The 21,932-nt window shown below is 49.9% G+C and overlaps 1 protein-coding gene across 4 annotated transcripts; it reads right to left on the reverse strand.

The window, feature by feature from the left end:
* Positions 1–137: 137 nt before the first annotated feature.
* On the reverse strand, positions 138–20,095 carry SHISA5 (shisa family member 5). Of its 4 annotated transcripts, XM_084752760.1 has the most exons (6): positions 19,919–20,095; positions 17,473–17,629; positions 8,198–8,284; positions 1,953–2,068; positions 1,553–1,765; positions 138–1,407 (listed from the first exon to the last, which is right to left on the reverse strand). In XM_084752760.1, the coding sequence occupies exons 1-6, from the start codon at positions 19,986–19,988 to the stop codon at positions 1,328–1,330; spliced, it is 723 nt and encodes a 240-aa protein (XP_084608886.1). In that variant the 5' UTR covers positions 19,989–20,095; the 3' UTR covers positions 138–1,327. The 4 variants fall into 4 exon arrangements, with proteins under 4 accessions (XP_084608886.1, XP_084608888.1, XP_084608887.1 ...); XM_084752762.1 differs by lacking the exons at positions 17,473–17,629; positions 19,919–20,095 and adding an exon at positions 17,274–17,279; XM_084752761.1 differs by lacking the exons at positions 17,473–17,629; positions 19,919–20,095 and adding an exon at positions 8,393–8,426.
* Between the last annotated feature and the right edge of the window lie 1,837 nt (positions 20,096–21,932).

The raw sequence follows: 21,932 nt of genomic DNA on the forward strand, positions 1-21,932 counted from the left end.
TTTGGTCTCTAAGCAGGATAATCAAACCTGTTGGGCTAATTAAGGTAGAGGAGAAACAAGTTCAAGAGGTAGATAGAAACAGTATTTGGTGTCAGCCAAAGCCAGCAGCCTAGGCTCTGAAGAAAGGGGAAAATGGGTCCAAATGTTTGCATTTATTATAAACCAGGCGCACAGAGCCTGGATGCTCAGAAACAGACCAGTACACACAAAGCTAAGACAGCTGGAGAACTAGCAACCAGCAGGGAACACCGAGGTATTCATGTCTGGGCCCACCTTTGGTCCAAATCCCTGGCCTTGGTGTCCCTGCTGCTAGGACAAACTGGACTGTAGTACAGGAGTCGGGTACTGTATGAAGCCAGTAACAAGGGAAGCTGACTGTCAGAGGGCAGGTTCCTCCAGGAACCAGGAATTTCAACCTCACAGCAATTATCACACATCTGGAGACAGAACAGACAAAATGTTTGGCTAACAGTAAAACACCGCAGGGGGAAACCAGGGTATGTGGTGGGCAGAGGCCCTTGCCTAGTGGCAGGAGCCAGGCCAGCAAAGGTGAGAAAGTGCCCCCACTGGATCCTGAATAGTGAATGCATTTGCATAGTCCCAGGAAAGAGTAGGGCAGTCCAGACAACTGATGGTGAGTGGACGGGGCTTTGCCTGGTGTGCTCTGACTTGAGAAGCTGACCCGCTGCCACTGAGCACAGGAGGTCTGTCCTCAGCACTGCGCTTCAGCCAGGCTCCTTGTTCCCTGGCCACCAACCTGCCTCACTGCAAAAATGCAGCGACACCCTGGGGACAAGCCATGGTCCTGAGCGGCAGCTAGCTGCATGTGCCCACAAAGAGCTTGCTTGCCTGAGTGCGACAGGCCATGGCTGGTCACCTTAGAGTGAACTAGGAGACACCTCCTACCCCACTGTGTTTAATTTACTTGAGACTTCCAAAAGCATAATTTCTGGATGTTTTTTGTTTGGTTTGGGTTTTGGTTTTCCGAGACAGGGTTTCTCTGTGCAGCCTTGGCTGTCCTGGACTCACTTTGTAGACCAGGATGGCCTCGAACTCACAGCGATCCACCTGCCTCTGCCTCCCAGAATGCTGGGATTAGGGGCATGTGCTGCCAAGCCTGGCTCAGAAAGTATAATTTCAAGTGAGGAAGAAAACAGGTTGGTCCTGACCCACACTGGTAAGGATCTGTGCCTACCTGGTCAGCAGCAGAGGCGGCCACATGTCTAGACAGGGTGCACACACACCAAAGACAGCAGTAAAGAACTCTGCGTACCACACACTCACACATGACATAATCAAATGGCACCCAGAGAGGCTGGGGGCAGGCTCAGGGGACTGCCTTTTGGGGATCCATGTAGGCCGGGTTGTATGGAGGCTGGCTGGCAGAATAGGGTGCGGCTGGACCTCCTGAAAGTAGAAAGGACATGGCTTAGCTGTGGGAACACTGGGCTGCGGTGTACACGGGCAGGCGAGGTAGCAGGAAGGGACTCTAGGAGCGGAGGCATGAGTTGGGGGGGACCATGCCGGGTTACTGATCCACAGCGGTACTCACCGGTCAGGGTCTCATGATAGGCTGGAGGTCCCGTGGGCTGGGCCAGGTAGGGTGGTGGGTACTGTGTCGGGTAAGGTGCTGCTGGCATTCCAGGCTGGGGGGGCATGGGGTGGTAGCCCTGGTACCCTGGTCCAGGGTAGCTGGGGGCCACACTCGGAGGCTGAGGGTAAGGGGCGTGAACCACGGTAGTAGTTGTGGTGTTGGTCACGACAGCTGCAATGAGAACCCTGATTAGTCAAAACCTTAACCGCTCCCTAGGCCGGGAGAGGCCAGGCCTGCCCCTCCACCCCTCCAGCTTAACCAAAACAGGTTCCTGGTCAGCTTGCCCACTCAGGGCTCTCCATGTTCACACAGGTAGGGGCACATGGGTGGACAGGGTTGGGGGAAGGGCGAAGCTTACGGCGTGGGCGGCGGCACATCTTATACAGACAGCAGCAGGAGCAGGTAAAGCATATGATGATGGTGGCGATGAACACCACAAAGACGGTCAGGCCGACGGCGACAGTTGCTCCAAACCTGCCAAAGAGCCAGTCAGAACCACGTCTCACTCTTCCCTGTGGACCAGCCCTTCTCCTGTTCCCAGGGGCACCGCTTTTGGCCAAGGGACTCTTGAGAAATGTCCCAGTTGTGCAGTAGGAAATCTGTTTCTGCCTCAGTTTCCCCATGGATACGGCATGGCTGTTTTTATGGAAAGTGCCCTACCCCCAACCTGCTCCCTGCGTCAGCCTACCCGAAACCTGTCTTCCCTGCGAAACAAGCAGCCATCTAGTTCTCAGGCAAGATGGGGTCTGAGTCAAAAGAGGGGCCTAACTGCAGCTCAGACAGGTGGTGGGACATCCCAGGCTGCCCCACAGTTCACTATCATGGGTCCATGCCAGGGAGGCAGAGAGAGGAGGCAGCAGTGCTCTTTGGAAGAGGCCTCCCTACCCAAGCCAGGCACCCACAGAACAGGGAGAGGGCCTGCCCTCAGAAAGTACGCGGCATAGTCTGAAAGTTCCCCCAAATTACTGCCAATAGCAGGCAGAGCCCCCCAACTATGCTCCCATGGCCTCAGGGCCCGTATGTAAGACAGATGTTTGGCCCCTGCAACAGGCACATTCAAAACTCCAAACTCGGTGGCATCTGCCACTCTGAGAGCACAGAGGCAGGAGGTTAAGGGCTACCCCACCCTGCCAGGAGGCTTCCAGCTCACAGCCCAGAGGAGAAGCAAAGCTTCATCAAAGGGCAGGCCCCCCCCCCACACTTCAGGCTTTCAAAACAGGAGCCTTCACCACCATGTGGCCCAAGACAAGCATCCCAGGCAGAACCAGGAAACCGTGGTGTCTCCCTGAGCAGACAGAGGCAGGAAAAGGCAAAAAAAACGCATTCGCACAGCCGGTGGCATGCAGTGGAAGGTATCTCTCTGCCTCTCACTATAGGAACGTGCCTGCTCACCCCATGTTAGCCTCCGCCTTCACTCAAGGGGTTCTCGAGGCCCAGGACTTCCCCACTCTTCATCAGGGGCCACTCAGTTTCAATCTCCTCCCTTTTCAAAGAAATGGAAATTGAACCCTTGGTCTTTCCCCTGTTCCTGACGTCAGCGGCAGGAAGGACAGACTAAGGCCCTGTAGCCACCCTCTTAAAGACACAGCAAGACTCAAGCACCGTCAGCATGCAGGTGCAGAGAGAAGAGCGGAAGGGGAAGCCGAGGCCCTGACACACTCTCCCAGCCCTGTGCACCCTGGCCTCTAAATGCAGCCCAGCCCCAGCCTCAGGCGGGATCGCTGCAGGACCCCTGTTTCCGGCTGACACAGAGACAATTGATGTCACAGTTCTTCCACACCCACTAGCTGCTCCCAAGCCAGGTCTGATCTTGTTTCCTTGGTTGGTTCTAACGCCTGAGGCTCCCCCGGCCCTGGAACCACCAGAAGTTGTTTCATCCTCACCAGTGACAATGTGTGTACCTATCTTTCTGTGGGTATCGTAAGTACAGATAACAATTAAAACCTAAGGTTTGTCTAACCAGATAGTAAAACTTACCCCAAAAAAGCCAGTTTCAACCTTTAATTAAAAATTTAGCGGGGTGTGCTCCCACACAGGTAACATCTGAAGTTGGGGGAGGGGGCGTTGGGGCAGGAGAATGATGAATTCTGGGCCAGCCTGAACAACATAGTGAATTTCAGGCAGGCCTGGACTATACTGGGAAACCCTGTCCCCCAAAACCTAACAAAAATTTAGATTTTAAAAACTCCTTGCAGAGCCAGGTGTGGTGGCGCACGCCTTTAATCCCAGCACTTGGGAGGCAGAGGCAGGTGGATCGCTGTGAGTTCGAGACCAGCCTGGTCTACAAAGTGAGTCTAGGGACAGCCAAGGCTACACAGAGAAACCCTGTCTCGAAAAACCAAAAAAAAAAAAAAAAAAAAAAAAAAAACCTCCTTGCAGGAGCCGGGCATGTGGCACACGCCTGTAATCCCAGCACTCAGGGAAGCAGAGGCAGGTGGATCTCTGTACATTTGAGGCCAGCCTGGTCTACAAAGCGACTCCAGGATGGCCAAGGATACACAGAGAAATCCTGTCTTGAAAAAAAAAAAACAAAAACAAAAAGGGTTGGGGGGATGGGGGAATCAGGCATTGTAATTAAACAAATAAACAAACAAACTCCTTACAAGATCCACAAAGCCAGGTGGGGGCCCAGGACTCACCCCACCCTCTTTAGCTCTGTTCTAGTCAGATCACCAAGTACTCAGCTGTGTTCTGCCTTAGGGTCCCTGTGTACCCAGGTCTTCCTGGGGACCAGGGGGGGGGGGGCGGTTCCCCCACAACCCTCATTCCCACCTGGTAATTCCTATTCATCTCTTAGACCTCAGCTCAAAGCATCAGTTGAAGGGACACATTCCTTAACCTCAATAACACCAGACTCCTTGGCTAATGCTATTACAGAATTAAAGTCCATCCATTCAGACGGCTCAGCGGGTCAGGTATTGGTGATGCCCACATGGCAGAGACAGGGGGAGGAGCTCTGAGTTTGAGGCCAGCCTGGTCTACGTATGAGTTCCAGGCCAGCCATAGCCACATAGTGAGCTAAAAACCCTAAGCCAAAACCCCAGCCCCCAGGCCCCAGCATCTTTCCCCTGGGGGGCTTCTCTGGCGTCCCAAGCCACTGCCAGGCAGCAGGGACAGAACCCCACCATGGAACCCACTTTGGACAAACAGAGCCCTCAGCATAAGTAGGGGCACAACAGATGTCCAATGGCGTGTCTGTCATGGACGGCCCTGTCCCCCAGCCTCCTCTCGTGTGCACAAGTGTGGGGCTCTGAAGAGTAAGAGAAAAAGAAATCCCAGCAATCCACTCCCCTCCCCTGTGGCAAAGACTGTAAGCTTTGTCACAGGTAAAAGCAGTCTTGGCGGGCTTTACCCTTGGGCACCCCATGGATAAACCCTTGTGATAGACTGAGTGGAGCCATCCTGGGCCTGGAATTCAGGAAGCAGACCTGGGGACCCCACCTGGACTATTGTTTTTCTATTTGACCCTCAATGGGAAAAGGAGACCGCCCTTCACACGTGACACAGGCAGGCAGGGAGGAGAGAACAACAGGTTGAGATCGGGCTTGAGCGCAGGTGGGTCAGTGAACAGGCTGGACCAGCACACAGGCCAGAGACACCTAAGGACCCGTCCCGTGGAACGGATACCAGAAGGTTCACTCTTTTTTCCCTTTAACCTTTTCCCCCTCTTGTGTAAGCTAGTTGGGTTGTATAATAAAGTTTAATTGTTAAGAAACAGAGCCAACACTCCCCACCCTCATACCTCCAGCCGCCTCCGCCATGGCCAAAGCACGCCTTTCTGCACACTGTCAGGCCCCTGCGTGGTCTGCACGGAGCAATCTACACTCGTCACACACGCTTCCAATCCACTATTCCATGTACCGTGCTGGGCGATTCCTGCCGAGGATGCCGTGCTGGTGTGGGGCACTAAGCCCACGTCTGTGCAGTCCACCGTGCCTCAGACCAGCTGCCTTCTTGCCCACAACCCCAGCCTTCCCTCGGGAGGGCTCTCCCTGACACGGTTCCTCAAAAGCTGCTGTCCCTCTGGTTCCGTCCTCCACAGGTTCCTCTCACCCCAACTTTCAAGGTAAGGCCCCATCACCCCCATCCCGATGGCGGCCTGTGTCTATGCAGCATCACTACGCAGGGCTGGACCACCGTCTCCAGAGCAGAAGCCATGGAGGCCAGTCCCTTTGTCCATTCTCTCCTTTGCCCCTTGCTGGCAGGCAGCTGCCGAGCACCACCACCACCAGCAGCAGCCCTCCCTGCCCTCCCAGCACCTCTGGCCAGGAAGTCACAGCCACTCCCAGTGGCGGCCTGCCATGTCAACCCATGTGTTCTTTTCCTCTGTGACTTGTTCTGTGGCCTTGTATGGTGACAAGATGACGGTGCAGGACGGTAACATGAAAGCTCACACCTGTAATTCCAACAACCAGGAAGCTGAGGCAAGAGGTCAGGGTCTAGGCCAGCCCAAAGAACACAGTGAGGGCTGGAGAGATGGCTCAGTGGTTAAGAGTGCTGCCTGCTCTTCCAGAGGTCCTGAGTTCAATTCCCAGCAACCATATGGTGGCTCACAACCATCCATAATGTGATCTGATGCACTCTTTGGCGGATAAAGCATTCATATACAAATAAAGTTTAAAAGATATTAAAAAAAAAAAAAAAGAACACAGTGAGTTCCAGGCTAACCTGAGCTACAGAGAAGGAGCCTGTTTCAAAACAAACAAACAAACAAACAATGTGGGAGATATAGCTCCATTGATAGAGTGCTTGCCTAGGTAAGAGAGAAATTATTCTGGCCCAAAAAGTATGCTGTGTGCTCAGAGTGCAGGTAGATAATCATTGGTAGCAGGCCCCTCTTCCCCACAAGGGCAGCTGGCCTGCTTGTCTCAGAGAATTGGAAAGTTGCAAGTGTAACCCGGTCCGATGGCACACGCCTCTAATCCCAGCACTTTGGGAGGCAGATGTAGGCGAATCTCTGTGAGCTCCAGGCCAGCCTGGTCTACAAAGTGAGCCCAGGACACCCAAGGCTAAACACAGAAACCCTGTCTCAAAGAGCAAACAACAAAATACGAAAAACAAAAAGAGAAAGTAGGGCGGGGTGTGGTGGTGCACGCCTTTAATCCCAGCACTCGGGAGGCAGAGGCAGGTGGATTGCTGTGAGTTTGAGGCCGGCCTGATCTACAGAGTGATTCCAAGACAGCCAAGGATACACAGAGAGAAGAGACCCTGTCTCCAAAAACCAAAAAACAAACAAACAAAAAACAAAAAACAAAAAACAAAAAACAAAAAACAAAAAAGAGAAAGTTGTAGGAATTAGTTTTGTGACCGAGCCCCAGATATTCATGAGATAAGGCTTTGCTTGCTGAACCTATAAGATGGGGGGATCCTGGGGGGGGTCCCTGGAAGGAGGGTGTCCTGGAAGGGGTCTATGCCAGAAGAGCTGGAAGCCTATACCCCTCTGGAATTGCTCATGTCCAAACACCAGACCAACTGTTTTAGCCTGTTCTCTAGACTGGGCCCTGTCCTGTAGAATCATACATTAAAGACGATTTTACTTTCTCTCGTCGCTTGAAGTTGTTTTTACAGATCGAGGGTCTTGTTCCTCACACCTAACACACAGGAGGCACCGCTTGAGCTAAGTGTGGTGACACACGCGTGTAATTCAATCACTGGAGAGGGCTATAAACTCAAGGTCATCCTCAGCTACATACCAAGCTCAGGGTGAGCCTGGGCTACAAAAGGCTTTGTCTCCGGAAGGAAGGGAGGGAGGAAAGGAAGAAAAGAGAAGTGGGGCAGGAGCCTGGCCAAGAAGTTTAGGGCTAGGGCCGGGTAGTGGTGGCGCACACCTTTAATCCCGGCACTCAGGAGACAGAGGCAGGTGGATCGCTGTGAGTTCGAGGCCACCCTGGTCTACAAAGCGAGTCTAGGACAGCCAAGGCTACACAGAGAAACCTTGTCTCAAAAAACCACAAAAGAAAAAAAAAAAAAAGAAGAAGAAAAAGTAATAGTAGTAGTAGTAGTAGTTTAGGGCTAGGAGAGTGTGGGGCCTCTCCGAGTACGGGAGGGAAGAGTTTCAGCCGCATTCCCCTTCCATGAAGGGGCCATCTTGCTCTCAAGATAGGAGACGCCAGAACAGTGACAATGACCATGATCCACAAACCCTCACGTGGCAACTGGGGCACTTCTGCTGCCTCAGCACCTTGACTCAACAGTACCACACCACGGCCTAACACTCCTCACACTTCTCACCCCATCACTCTGCCCCAACCATCGGCCAGCCAGCTGCCACCGCCCTGTAGCCGTCGCCAAATGTCATTTCCTCCTCCACCACCTCTTACCCATCAGGTATCTGCCACCCTACCCCACCATCACCCAGGTCAATATGGACCCCACCCCTGGACTTTCAACTATTCAGTCCCCAACCAGATACCCCCCTCCCCCGTCATTGCTCTCCCCAGCATACCAAGGAAACTCTGCTGGAGGGCAAACATGGCCATAACTTCACAGGGACGCCATCCCATGGATTCTGTGCCACCTTAGACACAGGGCCACCCCCAAGCCTACCTTTGGCCTTATCACTTCTTCCAGGGAAAATAGACTCGACCTACAGGCTTTATTTACCCTGACATGGGGTCACTGTCGTAACTGGATCGAAACTTCAGCGCCGAGCCCAGCGGCTCCAGTGGTTCCAGGTGGGTGGAAAATGTGCTAAGAGAAAAGAGAAAGGTCGTGAGGAACACACTCAATCCCCACTGCACCCCACAACACATTGCCGTACGGCACACAGGACACTCCAAGAACAGACTATGTACACACTGGGATCCCAAGCCGTGGTGCCATACACTCAAGGCAGTCGACAGGATACAGCGCGTATGAGGCCAAGAAACAGCAGTTCTCAAACTTAAGACCCGGAAAGTACCTTCTGCGACCACAACAGGATGAAGGTGGAAACCGAGAGCAGAGAGCAACACTGCCACAAGGTTAAAGGCAAAAGAAACACAGGGGACAAAACCCAACTCTTCTGAAAATAACAGTATGAGTTGTAATCCGTCAAAGGCCTGTGATTTCAGCACTGGAAACAGAGGCAGAAGGATCCCAAGATTGAAGCCAGTCTGGACCACATAAGATGTTTTCTGAGGAGGGGAGGAAAGGCAGGGAGGAAATAGGAGAAAAGAGGAGAGAAGAAAAGAACAAAGGAGACCGATAGGCGGTTATATAGACTGGAGCGAAAATACTATAGGTCGGGGCTGGATAGATGGCTCAGTGGTTAAGGGCGCCGCCTGCTCTTCCAAAGGTCCTGAGTTTAATTCCCAGCAACCACATGGTGGCTCACAAAACCATCTATAATGTGATCTGATGCCCTCTTCTGGTGTGTAGGTGTACATGCAGGCAGACCACTGTATACATAATAATAATAATAAATAAAAATCTTTTTAAAAAAGGAAAATACTATAGGTCAAGGTTCAGCAAACAAAGGCCTTTGGCAGTACACACCCACAATTCCAGCACTCAGGAAGCAGAGGCAGGGGAATCAGGAGTTAGGGCAAGCCTTGGCTACAGGAGACCACATCCCAAATAAACCGGATAATAATCATGAAATGGCTTACTTTTTTTTTTTTTAACATTTAAGTTGTTTGTTTGGTTTGGTTTTTCCCTCAAGACAGGGTTTCTCTGTGTAATAACCCTGGCTGTCCTGGGACTCTCTTTGTAGACCAGGCTGGCCTCGAACTCACAGAGATCCATCTGCCTCTGCCTCCCAAGTGCTGGGATTAAAGGCCTGCGCCACCATGCCCAGCTTTTTTTTTTTTTAAGATTTATTTATTATGTATTCTGCCTACATATACACATGCAAGCCAGAAGAGGGCATCAGATCACATTATAGAGGGTTGTGAGCCACCATGGAGTTTCTGGGAATTGAACTCAGGACCTCAGGAAGAGCAGACAGTGCTCTTAGCCTCTGAGCCATCTCTCCAGCCTGAGTTCAAGGCCATTCTAAGCTACATAATAAAACCTTGTCTTCTCTTTCTTTATCCTGAGTTCATGTGTATGAGTGCTTTGCCTGTATACATGTTGGTGCACCATAGAGCATGTAGTGCCTGCAGAGGTCAGAAAGGACGCTGGATTCTCTTGGGCTGAAGTTACAGGCAGTTGAGCTGCCATCTGTGTGCTGGGAACTGAGCTCCAGTCCTCTGGAAGAACAGCCAGTGTTCTTAACTACGGAGCCATCTCTCCAGCCCCACTTTTTTCTTTTAAAGCAGAACAAATGAAAATTAAGAAAAATTAAGAAAAGAACTCCCAAGAGTGGGAGGGATTCCAAGAGAGAAACACCCTAGACCGTATTTTATTTTATTTTGGCTTTCAGGGACAGTGTTTCTTGGCCGGGCATGGTGGCGCACGCCTTTAATCCCAGCACACGGGAGGCAGAGGCAGGCGGATCTCTGTGAGTTCGAGGCCAGCCTGGTCTACAAAGAGAAGTTCCAGGACAGCCAAGGCTACACAGAGAAACCCTGTCTCGGAAAAAAGAAGAAAAGAAAAACCAAAAAACAATAAAACAACAAAGAAAAGTGTTTAAAGAATAAACACGGGGCCTGGCAGAAGCTATGGCTGTGCCAAGGAAATGGCCCGGGGTAAAGGAGCTTACTGACAAGACTGAGGACCTAAGTTTGATCTCAGAGCCCACATGGTGGAAGAAAACTGGCTCCTGCAAGTCAACCTTTGCCCCTACATGGACGGCATAATATACATAGACATACGACATACAAAAATAATAAGAAGGGCTGGAGAGATGGCTCAGAGGTTAAGAGCACTGTCTGATCTTCCAGAGGTCCTGAGCTCAATTCCCAGGAACCATGTGGTGGCTCATGACCATGTATAGTGAGATCTGGTGCCCTCTTCTGGTGTGTAGGCACACATGCAGGCAAAACTATGTATAAAAATAAATAATAAATCTTTTAAAAAATTTTTTTAAATAAGAAGAAAAATGTAATAAAAAGAATAAATAGTGAAATTGCCAGGAAAAACTTGAAGAGGCTAAATTCTGAGAATTTAAGGACTCTAGAAAGACTGCCGAAGAGACTTCTAAGCAATTTTTCTAGAAATGTGTGTTGCTTTTTGTTTTTGGTTTTGGTTTTTCGAGGCAGAGTTTCTCTGCATAGCCTTGGCTGTCCTGGACTTGCTTTGTAGAGCAGGCTGGCCTTGAACTCACAGCCTCTGCTTGCCAAGCGCTGGGATTAAAGGCATGTGCCACCACACCCAGATGAAATGTGTTCTTAAACAGAACACCCGTGGGCCCCCTGGCTGTGCATGGGAAATGCAGGACAGAGTGGAATCAAAGGGAAGAAATCAAAACTTCAAGATTTGGGAAACAAAGGCTGGGAGTAGAGGTTTGGCCACCACCACCACCACTAAAACCAAAGATGTGGAGAATTCCCAGCCTATTTATATTGCAGGCAACCAGACTGCAGTCTTTGTTTTGTTTTGTTTGTTTGTTTTTGTTTTTTCAAGACAGGGTTTCTCTGTGTAGCCTTGGCTGTCCTGGACTCACTTTGTAGACCAGGCTGGCCTCGAACTCACATCGATCCACCTGCCTCTGCCTCCCAAGTGCTGGGATTAAAGGCGTGCGCCATCACCGCCTGGCAATTAAGACTGCAGTTTTAAACCCCCCTGGTACGGAGAATGGGACTGGCGTACACCAGGTTAGCGCCGCCGAAATTCTGCCAGCTGGAACTGAAGGAGGCGGAAACAGGACTTGGCTCCCACAGGACCTGACCATGGCGCAACGCCACTGTGCACCACTGTCCCAGACAAAGTGGGACTCAAAGACAATCTAGGTCCGTGGAAGCTGCATGGCCAACCCCCTCAGCTTGGACTGCACAGGGGACGGTGCAATGCCCTGGCTTGTTTCTGTCTTGTTTTTGAAAGCTAGTTAGAAATCATTCTGAAGCCTTAATGCCCCCTTGTGGTCATGATGTGGCAGTGTACATCTTCAACCTCAGCAGGCTGGAAGTAGAGACAGGCAGAGCTCAGTGAGTTTGGGGCCAACCTGGTCTACATAGAGTTCCAGGACAGCCAGGGCTACATAGTGAGACCCTGCCTCAAAACAAAAACAAAATCTAAATAAATGCAGTATTTGGAGGAATGGCTTAGTGGTGAAGAGCACTTGCTGTTCTGATAAAGAACCCAGTTTTGGGGCTTTTAATCCCAGTCAGTACTCAGGAGACTCAGGAGGCAGAGGCAGGCAGATCGCTGTGAGTTCTAGGCCAGCCTGGTCTACAAAGCAAGTCCAGGACAGCCAGGGCTACACAGAGAGACTTGTCTCAAAAAACCAAAAAAAAAAAAAAAAAAAAAAAGGCATGTGCCATAACACTTGGCTATACATTTATTTTTATAGTATATTATGTACATTATAACTGCATTGAAGAATAGCTCAGCCAGGCAGTGGTGGTACACACATTTAATCCCAGCACTCTGAGGCAGAGGCAAGTGGATCTCTTGAGTTTGTGCCCAGCCTGGTCTACAGAGCTCCTGGACAGCCAGAGCTACAAGAGAAATCCCGTCTTGAAAATAAGTAAACTAATAGCCAGGATCAGTGATGCATACCCGCCACCCCAGCACTTGGGGAGGCAGAGGCAGGCAGATCTCTATGAGTTGGAGGCAAGCCTGGTCTACAGAGTGAGTTTATTTGTTTCTTTCTTGAACGTATTTATTAAATATGCAATGTTCTGCCTGCATGTACACCTGCAGGCCAGAAGAGGGCACCAGATCATATTATAGATGGTTGTGAGCCACCATGTGGTGGTTGCTGGGAATTGAACTCAGAACCTTTGGAAGAGCAGGCAATACTCTTAACCTCTAAGCCATCTCTCCAGCCTCAGAGTGAGTTTCAAGACAGCCAGTGCTACACAGAGAAATCCTGACACAAGGAGGGGGGTAAAAAAGCAAAAAATACATAAAGGAAGAATGAGATTTTGGCCATCACGAAGTTCAGTAGTGTGTCCAAGGCCTGTGTTTGCTTCTTGGAACCACAGAGGAAAATTAATCCCTTGCTCTCCTCCCTCCTTTTTCTTTTTCCTAAACAGGGTTTCCCTGTGTAGCCCTGGCTGTCCCAGACTCATTTTGTAGATCAGGCTGGCCTCGAACTCACAGAGATCCACCTACCTCCCCCTTCTGAGTGCTGGGATTACAGGATTGCTCTGCTGTGCCCTGTGCTCTCCTATTTCTTTTTCTTTTCTTTTTTTAAATATATTTTTTTAAATTATATATAGTCTGCAAGTACACATGCAAGCCAGAAGAGGGCGCTAGATCTCATTCTAGATGGCTGTGAACCACCATGTAGTTGCTGGGAACTGAACTCAGGACCTTTGGAAGTGTAGGCGGCGCTCTTAACCACTGAGCCATCTCTCCAGCCTCTGGTTTTTTTTGTGTGTTTTTTTTTTTTAATATTTATGTATTATATATATAGTGTTCTGCCTGCATGTATACTTGCCCACCAGGAGAGGGCACCAGATCACATTATAGATGGTTGTGAGCCACCATGTGTTGCTGGGAATTGAACTCAGGACCTCTGGAAGAGCAGACAGTGCTCTTAACCACCGAGCCATCTCTCCAGCCCCTATTTCCTGAGAGAGAAAAAAATTAAGATTAAACTGATTTTCAAGCTTATTATCTCAATGAAAATAATAGACACTGAAAGGCAGTAGACTAGAGCTTTCTATATGTCAAGAGAAAAAGAAGCCATCAACCTATGTTTAATGCTATTTTAGTTCTCCATTTTACATTTAGTGTACACTCACATGCATACTCAGTATGTACATACACGTACATGCAGAGGTCACAGAACAAATTACAGCAGTCAGTTCTTTCCTTCCACAATGTGGGCCCCAGAGGCTGAATTCAGGTTGTCAGTGTTCACCCTCTGAATCATCTCACTAGCCCCATATTTTTATTTTAGGGGCCGGGGCACTGGCTGCTCTTCTGTAGGACCTAGGTTCAATTCCCAGCACCAACATCGCAGCTCACAATGTAACTCCAGTCCCAGGGGATGCAATAATGCCTTCCTCTAACTTCCAGAGATCCCAGGTATGAATGTAGCACACATACACACAGGCAAAATGCTCATACACAAAAAACAAAAATAAATAAATTATTATTTTAGAATGATACACAATTATTTACCACATTAAGAGTATAAAAATAGCTCATGACTATCTCAGAAAACAGGAGAAAACATCTCACAAAGTTCAAGTCTCTTCATGACTAAAACTCCACATGAAGTGGGGGCTGGAGAGATGGCTCAGAGGTTAAGAGCACTGGCTGCTCTTCCAAAGGTCCCAAGTTCAATTCCCAGCAATCACATGGTGGTTCACAACCATCTAAAATGTGATCTGGTGCCCTCTTCTGGCCTACAGGCGTACATGCAGTGTATACATAATAATAAATAAGTAAATCTTAAAAAACAAAAACAAAAACAAAACTCCAGGTGATGTACAATAGCGAGCACGAAACAGGATACCTCCAAAAAGCTGGCACTGTACCCCTAAAAGTGGAGATAAAATACGTGTATAGAGTTGAAGAGATGACGGGAGTTCACTCCCAGCACCAACATGGCAGCTGTAACTCCAGCTCCAGGGGAGCTGACACCCTCCTCTGGCCTCCGAGGACACTGCACATACATGGTACACATACATACATGCACGCAAACACACTGGGGTAGTTTGAATAGCTGTGGCTGTAGACTTGTCTGTTTGAGTAACTGGCCAATGGGGAGTGGCACCATTAGGAGGTGTGACCTTGTTGGAGGAAGTGTGTCTCTGTGGGGGCGGCCTTTACGGTCTCCTATGCTCAAATGAAGCTAGTCACTACCTGTGGACCACGATGCAGAACTCTTGGCTCTTCTTCCATGTCAGCCTTTACTAGAGTGGTCATGCTGTCTCTTCAAGCAATGAAATCCTAGCTAAGAGTCACAGATTCACATAACTTAGTTTTATTTTTCATTTCTTATTTTATTATATTTTTTTTAAATATTTATTTATGTATTAAGTATACAGTGTTCTGTCTGCATGTATGTACACATGCAGGCCAGAGAGGGCATCTTTTCACATTACAGATGGTTGTGAGCCACCATGTGGTTGCTGGGAATTGAACTCAGGACCTTTGGAAGAGCAAGCAGCACTCTTAACCACTGAGCCACCTCTCCAGCGCTTTTTTTTTTTTTTTTTTTTTTTTTTTTTTGGTTTTTTAAGATAGGGTTTCTCTGTGTAACTTTGGCTTTCCTGGACTTGCTTTGTAGACCAGCGTGGCCTTGAACTCACAGCAACGCCTGCCTCTGCTTCCCAAGTGTGGAGATTAAAGGCCTGGGCCACCATACCCAGCTTTCATGTAACATTTTTTTTAAAGATATATTTATTTATTAACTATACAGTGCTCTGTCTGCATATATGCACACCTGCAGGCCAGAAAAGGGCATCAGATCACATTATAGATGGCTGTGAGCCACCATGTGGTTGCTGGGAATTGAACTCAGGACCTCTGGAAGAGCAGGCAGCACTCTTAACCACTGAGCCATCTCTCCAGCCCTCATGTAGCATTTTAAAGAAGGATTTTAGCAAGAGCCAGACATGGGTGGTGGTGCACACTTTTAATCTCAGCACTCAGAAGGCAGAAGCAGGTGGATCTCTGTGAGTTCGAGGCCAGCCTAGTCTACAAAGCGAGTCCAGGACAGGCAAGATAACACAGAGAAACCCTGTCTGGAAAAACCAAAAGCCAAATCAAAACAACAACAAAAAACCTGCTTTAAAAAACAAAACAAAACAAAACAAACTACTATAAGCTAGGAATAATAATGCATGCACTTACAGCCCCAACCTAGTGATCTAAGGTAAGAAGCTTGTTTGAGACCAACCCAAGCAACTAACAAGATCTTATATGAAAAAAAGTAAAAGGACAGCTGGAAAGATGGTTCAGTTGCTAAGAGCACTGCCTTCTCTTCCAGAGGACTTAGGTTTGGTGCCCATTTGGTGCCCGGTACCCATCTGGAACTCCAGTTCTGGGGAGTCTGAATTTTGAAGGCACTGCATGCTCATGACACACAAAAATACATGCGGGCAAAACACGCATAGAAAATACATATTTTGGCACTGGGAAGGCAGAGGCAGTCCAATCTCTGAGTTTGAGGCCAGCCTGGTCTACTAAATTCCAGGACAGCCAAAAGGCTACACAGAGAAAACCTATCTTGAAAAACAAAACAAAAAAAAAATAAATAAAATAAATAAATAAAGTTTTTAACGTGAAAAGATGGGGTAGAGATATAAGTAAGTTGGCAGAGTACTTGCCTAGCATGCACAAGGCCATGGGTTCAATCCACAACCTTGCATAAAACCAGGTGTAACAGTGCACACTATGATCCTAGCACTTGGCAAGTGGAGGCAAAAGAATTAGAAGTCCTTGACTACATACTGCATTCAAAACCAGCTTGGGCCTGTATAAGTTCCAGGACAGCCGGGGCTACAAAGAGAAACCTTGTCTCAACCAACCAACCAACCAACCAACAAACAAACAAACAAACATGCATGCCTTTGATCCCAGCACTCCAGAGGCAGAGGCAGGCAGATCTCTATGAGTTCGAGGCCAGCCTGATCTGCAAAACAAGTCCAGGACAGCTAGGACTACAAGAGAAACCCTGTCTCAAAAAGACAAAAAGAAAAGAACAAGCAAAGCAATACATTTAGCATAATGAAACTATTTTAAAACATCGTCTATAAGCCAAGCATGGTGATGCACGCCTTTAGTTCCAGCACTCAAGAAGCAGAGGCAGGCGGATCTCTGTGAATCTGAGGCCAGCGAAGCTTATATAGTAAGTGAGTGAGTGAGTGAGTGAGTGAGTGAGTCAGTCTGTCTGTCTGTCTCTGTGTGTGTGTGTCTGTCTGTCTGTCTGTCTCCCTCTCTCTCTCCTTCAAAAAAAGGAAAAAGACAACTGTAAAATATAAAGACAGCCAACGATTACTCTTAGTGCCTGTGCGGCACCTCTGGGACCCAGCAGTCCCATGCAGAGCCTCAAGAACTCCTTACAGATTCATGAAAAGCAGGAAGAGGGAAGGGTCCAAAGGTGCCCACTGCTGCTGCCTACGATGCTCACAGCTTTGGACTCAGGGAATGACACAGCTACAGCCTTATGAGCACTGTATTGAGCTCAAAAAGTAAGGGCATTCGTTAGGAACCCCACCCCCACCCCTGCCACAAACACAATACAGTCTTTTAAAGAACACAAACAGAAGAATACACCTCAAACACAGTAGATTGGGGTGCCTGTGGGAGGGAAGGGGACTAGAGTGGCCATGAGAGGCTGAAGTGGACATAGATGGTGTGCACTGGACTTGCGCAGCGCAGCGACGGCTCCCTGCTGTGAGCTAAGTATGGCCGCTACAACTCTCTATCTGTGGCCAAGCACAAAGAAAAACACAATCTCGGTCCTCACCAATGACAACAGCCTATACGGAAGATGAAATAGAAACACAGAAATCTTCTGAGGGGACACAGCCCAGCTCACTCTGGACACACACGCATGCCCTGTACCTGGCATAGCATACGCATAACCACAGCGTATACACAGTGTGGGGGTACCTTCATAACCGGCTGCTCACCCTGAGGACCTGTGGGTTCAAGGACACGCGCAGAGCCAAAGCCAGCTGAGACCACTGACCTTTGAGGATGGTGGGGGTGGAGGGAGGAGAGTGGAGGAGAGTGGAGGAGCTCTAGGTGACCAGGACGCCTCAAACTTTCTGGCTCAATGCACACCCCACTCTCAATGCACACCCGACTCTCTCGGGAGGCCAGAGGAGCAAGGCACTCTCCAGGGACTTCCCTAAGGTTCCTCTCCTTCCTCCCCTCCACACACCCACCTGGACTCTGGCTCGGTACACATTTCCTCATTCCACTGGATTTTCTTCAGTGCGTCAGAGCAGCAGTATTGGTTGGAACAGGAACCGCAGCAGAAATCAGGACAGGACTCTGGGATCAGGCTGTCTTCACCAAAAGGCCTGCAGCTCTCACCGTGGGCTGAAGCACAAAAACAAGCTCATTCCTCGCTGTCCCACAGGCCAGTCTCGCGCATCCCCCAGCCAATGGCAGGGACTCCCCAGGGCAGCAACCAGGCAGAAGCATGCTTTAGGCCACCGTGGACCATCCTCCTACCAAGCCTCTGCCCTCTCCTCTGGGCCCCAGCAAGGTGCCCTCCGTTCCTTGCCAGTCTGTTGGTTTCCTGGTAAAAGACTGACTTTTCTAAGTGAGTCTGACTGTGTTACTTGCTGCCGTGGTGGCGCATCCCTTTAATCCCAGCACTTGGGAGGCAGAGGCAGGCGGATTGCTGTGAGTTCGAGGCCAGCCTGGTCTACAAAAAGAGTCCAGGACAGTCAAGGCTACACAGAGAAACCCTATCTCAAAAACAAAGCAAACAAACAAGCAAAAAACAAAGAAAACAAAAACCAGAATCCCCTACTTTAAAATCAAGACCCCAGGGCAGTGTCAACTGCAAGGGCACTGAACAATTACCCGTTCTGCCTCAATGTACACCAGTCTTACTGTCCCTCACCTGTGACTGCACTCCTTCAAGGCCTTATTCCAGGCCACCTCCCAGAAGCTGCCAAGCCCAGAAGGCACACAGCCAAACAGAAACACACCTGAGCAACTGTAGGCACAGGGCTGTCCAATATTTAATCCTCATTACCGCCATAGTATCCTCACCTGGCGGGGGGAGGGGGGAGAGACAGAGAGAGAGAGACAGAGCGAGAGAGAGGTCTGAACCTCACCAGCGGCTGAATCCTAACCATCACTAGGCTCTCAGCACATGAGCAAGTGTCATCCTTGCAAATTTCAATAAGCGAGGTCATGTCGAGAGATGTGGAGAAGGGCATAGGGTACCCACAAGCTTTACAATGCTCTGGGAAGATGCCACTCACCAAGCGCCCGTCTGTCCTTAGGCTACACTAGCAAAGAGAACCCGACATGAAAAACCCAGCCCATCAAGGCTCATTGGACTACATCTGCGGACAGTCCCTAAGTGTCAGCCTGGAAGCACCCTGGTCAGAAGGCCCAGCCAGATCAGTAGAGTGTGCACCCTGAGGCTATCAGAGGATGGAGGCCCAAGGGCAGAGGCCCTATGCTACCTGAGAAAAGATAACTTGGAGCTAAAGAGAGCTGGCTGGTCTTTGTTTGTTTGTTTTTTTTGTTTTCAAGACAGAGTTTCTGTGCAGCCCTGGCCATCCTGGAACTTGCTCCGTAGACCAGGCTGGCTTCAAACTCAAGAGATCCAGAGGGCTGCATTCTTGTCGTCGCTTTTTGGCACCACTAAGCAGAGCCATGGAAGTATCTGGCCGTTGCAGGCCCAGTTCAGGCCGCTGAGCACCTGAAACGAGCACACATGTACAGCCACAGGCCAGGCTGCGACTCTGAGTCAGGCTGAACTGTCTACACCAAGGAGACTTTTCTTTCTTTTTAGGACAGGGTCTCACTATGTAGTCCTGGACCGCCTGGAAACTCACAACCTAGACCAGACTGGCCTCAAACTCACAGGGATCCTCCTGCCTCTGCAGTGCTGAGATTAAAGACCAGAGCCACACCAGTGGGTCTTTCCAGCTGGGTCGAAGGCATAAATGCTCTTCTCAACTCCAGACTCAGAACAAAGCTCTCTAGGTTGGGGACCCGTCCTCCCATAGGCTCACACCAGGTGTGGGCTGACTCTACCATCTCATCTCCCAAGCCCAGCTCCTCCAAAATGAATTTGGAGGAATTTCCAGGCCTCAGGAAGTAGGCCTTTTCCTTCAGGAAGCTACCCATCCCAACAGAATCATTTATTAACCTCCCATGGCCGAGCTGTTCCAATATACACCCCATACGCCCCCAGCCTGCTCCTCCAAGCTTGTGAGTCATCCCTCTAAGACACAAGGGAAAGCAGAGTCTCCTCCTCACAAGGGGCCAGCCGCAGGGCCCAGCTTCTCTGGGAATACAAGGAAGGGCTGTGAAGGCAGCGGATGTAGAGCTCCCGGCCAGGAAGCCAACCTAGTGCTGCTGGAAGGGCCAGGTCGCCTTGAGGCCCTACCTGAAGCTAGCCCCAGGCAAGGAATCCTGTAAGAGGTAGGGCCTACACACCGATAAGGACACAACAAAGGTGGCAGTAATCAGTTCAGAAGGTAAGGGGGTTCACAGACGCCGCCCTCTCGGTTATCAGGGAGTCGAGTCGAAGCTCTCCAAAACTGATGCTATCTGGCTCGGTCCAGAGACAGCTAGAGGAAGTGTCTGACCCGACCCGGTCCCAGGGCAGCATACACCGCCCACTCCTCCCAGGCTCACCACCCGGAGGCGGCCGCAGCAACAACAGCAGCACCAATAGGGTCCACGGAGAGGCCGTCCGCGAGGCCATGGCGGCACAGACAGACAGACGAACAGACGGGCCAAGCAGAGGGCGGCGGTGTAGCCGCAACCTCAGCGACCAGCGCGGCCCTACCCTCCTTGCCCCGCCCCGGCCGGTTCCCGGAACCCCCGCCCCAGAGGGGAGGAGGTGGGAGGGAGGGGGAAGAGGTGGGAGGGAAAGAAGCGGCCACCCCTCCTAGCCTGGCCGCTGCTCTCCTGCCGGCCCCGTCCGCGAAAATTTGAAACAGGTTTCCCAGATGCGGGAGCAAGGTCTAGAACACCCAAGTTGCTCTCTGATTACGGGATACTTTTGCGGGGAGACCTCCTTGCGGCTGACTTAGGTGCTGGAAGAGGCTCTCCGTGGCAACGTTATCCTAACACTATTAGCTTCAGCCGCTCGCAGCTGGTACACGCGTCCAACTTTGCCCTCGGGGAAGCTGCGAACCGGAGGAGGACCGTGTGCAGTGATGCGGGGGATGGTGCGCAACAAATTCAAGTTCCTTCTAGCCGATTTCCAGGACCACAGTAGGTTCCGTGGCCTGAGATGACACCTTCAAACCCCAGTGACACGGACCCCACTCCAGGCAGCTGCTCACTCTGGCTCAGGGGTCCCAAGATGAGAGTTAAGAACTAACAGCTCTCAGGGTACATACAGGCGACCTCCTTACAGAGTTCTGACATGCTGCCCTTTGCCCTCAGTGTGGAACAAAATTCCTAACAAGGCCAGGAAAGAGAGGTATGGTGTCCTTGCGCTGCCCAGCACCTGGCACAGCTAATACTTTCTACTCAAGGCTGAAGCCATGGACCGTCTGCAAGTGGCCCACCTGAGCCAGTATGTAATCCATGCTGTGCCTTCACGTGTTTCTCACCCGAGACTGGGGCATTGCTGTACTCAAAGATGGAGCTAAAAGAGACAGTCTGGTAGGTCTCCAGCAGTGATCCAGCCTATAGGATTATAGGGAGCCAGGAAAGGAAGCCACACAAGAGCAGTACAAATCCGTAAGGGAAAACTAGTTTCTTCTGGTCAAGAAGATGAAATCTCTAAACTATGAAAAATGTAAGAGTTAATCTCTCCACCAGCCCAAAAGGGTCCCCTGTCAGCAAGACAGGGCCACTCCCCAGGAAGACAGGGGCACTTTAAGATGTGCTAAAAGGTGGGCCAGGCGTGGTGGTGCACATCTTTAATCCCAGCACTCGGGAGGCAGAGACAGGCAGATTGCTGTGAGTTCGAGGCCAGCCTGGTCTAAAAAGCAAGTCTAGGACAGCCAAGGCTACACAGAGAAACACTGTCTCAAAAAACCAAAACCAAAAAAAAAAAAAAAAAAAAAGTGCTAAAAGATAAGCGGTGCAAAAAAAAAAAGATAACAGGTGCACTCCTATTATCCCAGCCCTCTGGAGACAGAGGCAGGTGGATGACTGTGAGTTCAAGGCCAGCCTGGTCTACAAATCGAGTCCAGGACAGCCAAGACTACACAGAGAAACCTTGATTCAAAAAAACAAAAAAACCAAAAACGAACCCAAAAAGATAGGTGGAATAATTATTCCTTCAATGAGCTATTTTTCCTTCCCAGAATTCCTCCAAGCTGCTTTTCTCTCGCCCCACCCCCTTTTTGTCCTTTTGAATGTTTGTCAGACTGAAGCGTGCTTTTGTTACTCCCTGGCTTCCTCTAGCACTCTGCTCTCTATAGAATGGCTCCATGTCTGACCGTTCTGGTTTAACCCAAATTCAATTTGTTGACTTTTTTTTTCTTCTCCTCACTCTCCACTTGCAGAAGAGTTCTGTTTGTTTTTGATAAGGGTCTCACTATGTAGTGGCTGGCCTCAAGTTCACAGAGGTCTGCCTGTTTCTGCCTCCCCAAAAGGTGTGTGCCACCACACCCAGCCAGGTTTTGCTTTTAAACTATACTAAACTTGTTCTCTTTGAATAAACTTTACCTTTCCTTGACTTTCCCAC

Source organism: Acomys minous (genome assembly GCF_964271855.1).
Source record: "Acomys minous genome assembly, chromosome: 13".
Taxonomy (NCBI): domain Eukaryota; kingdom Metazoa; phylum Chordata; class Mammalia; order Rodentia; family Muridae; genus Acomys; species Acomys minous.

Coding starts and splice junctions, on each gene's coding strand:
- SHISA5 (XM_084752760.1), bottom strand. CDS start 19,988: ATGGCCTCGCGGACGGCCTCTCCGTGGACCCTATTGGTGCTGCTGTTG. Junction 8,285..17,472: donor TGTACCGAGCCAGAGTCCAG/GTGGGTGTGTGG, acceptor CTTTTCTCTTAG/CACATTTTCCACCCACCTGG. Junction 1,766..1,952: donor GATGTGCCGCCGCCCACGCC/GTAAGCTTCGCC, acceptor TTCTCATTGCAG/CTGTCGTGACCAACACCACA.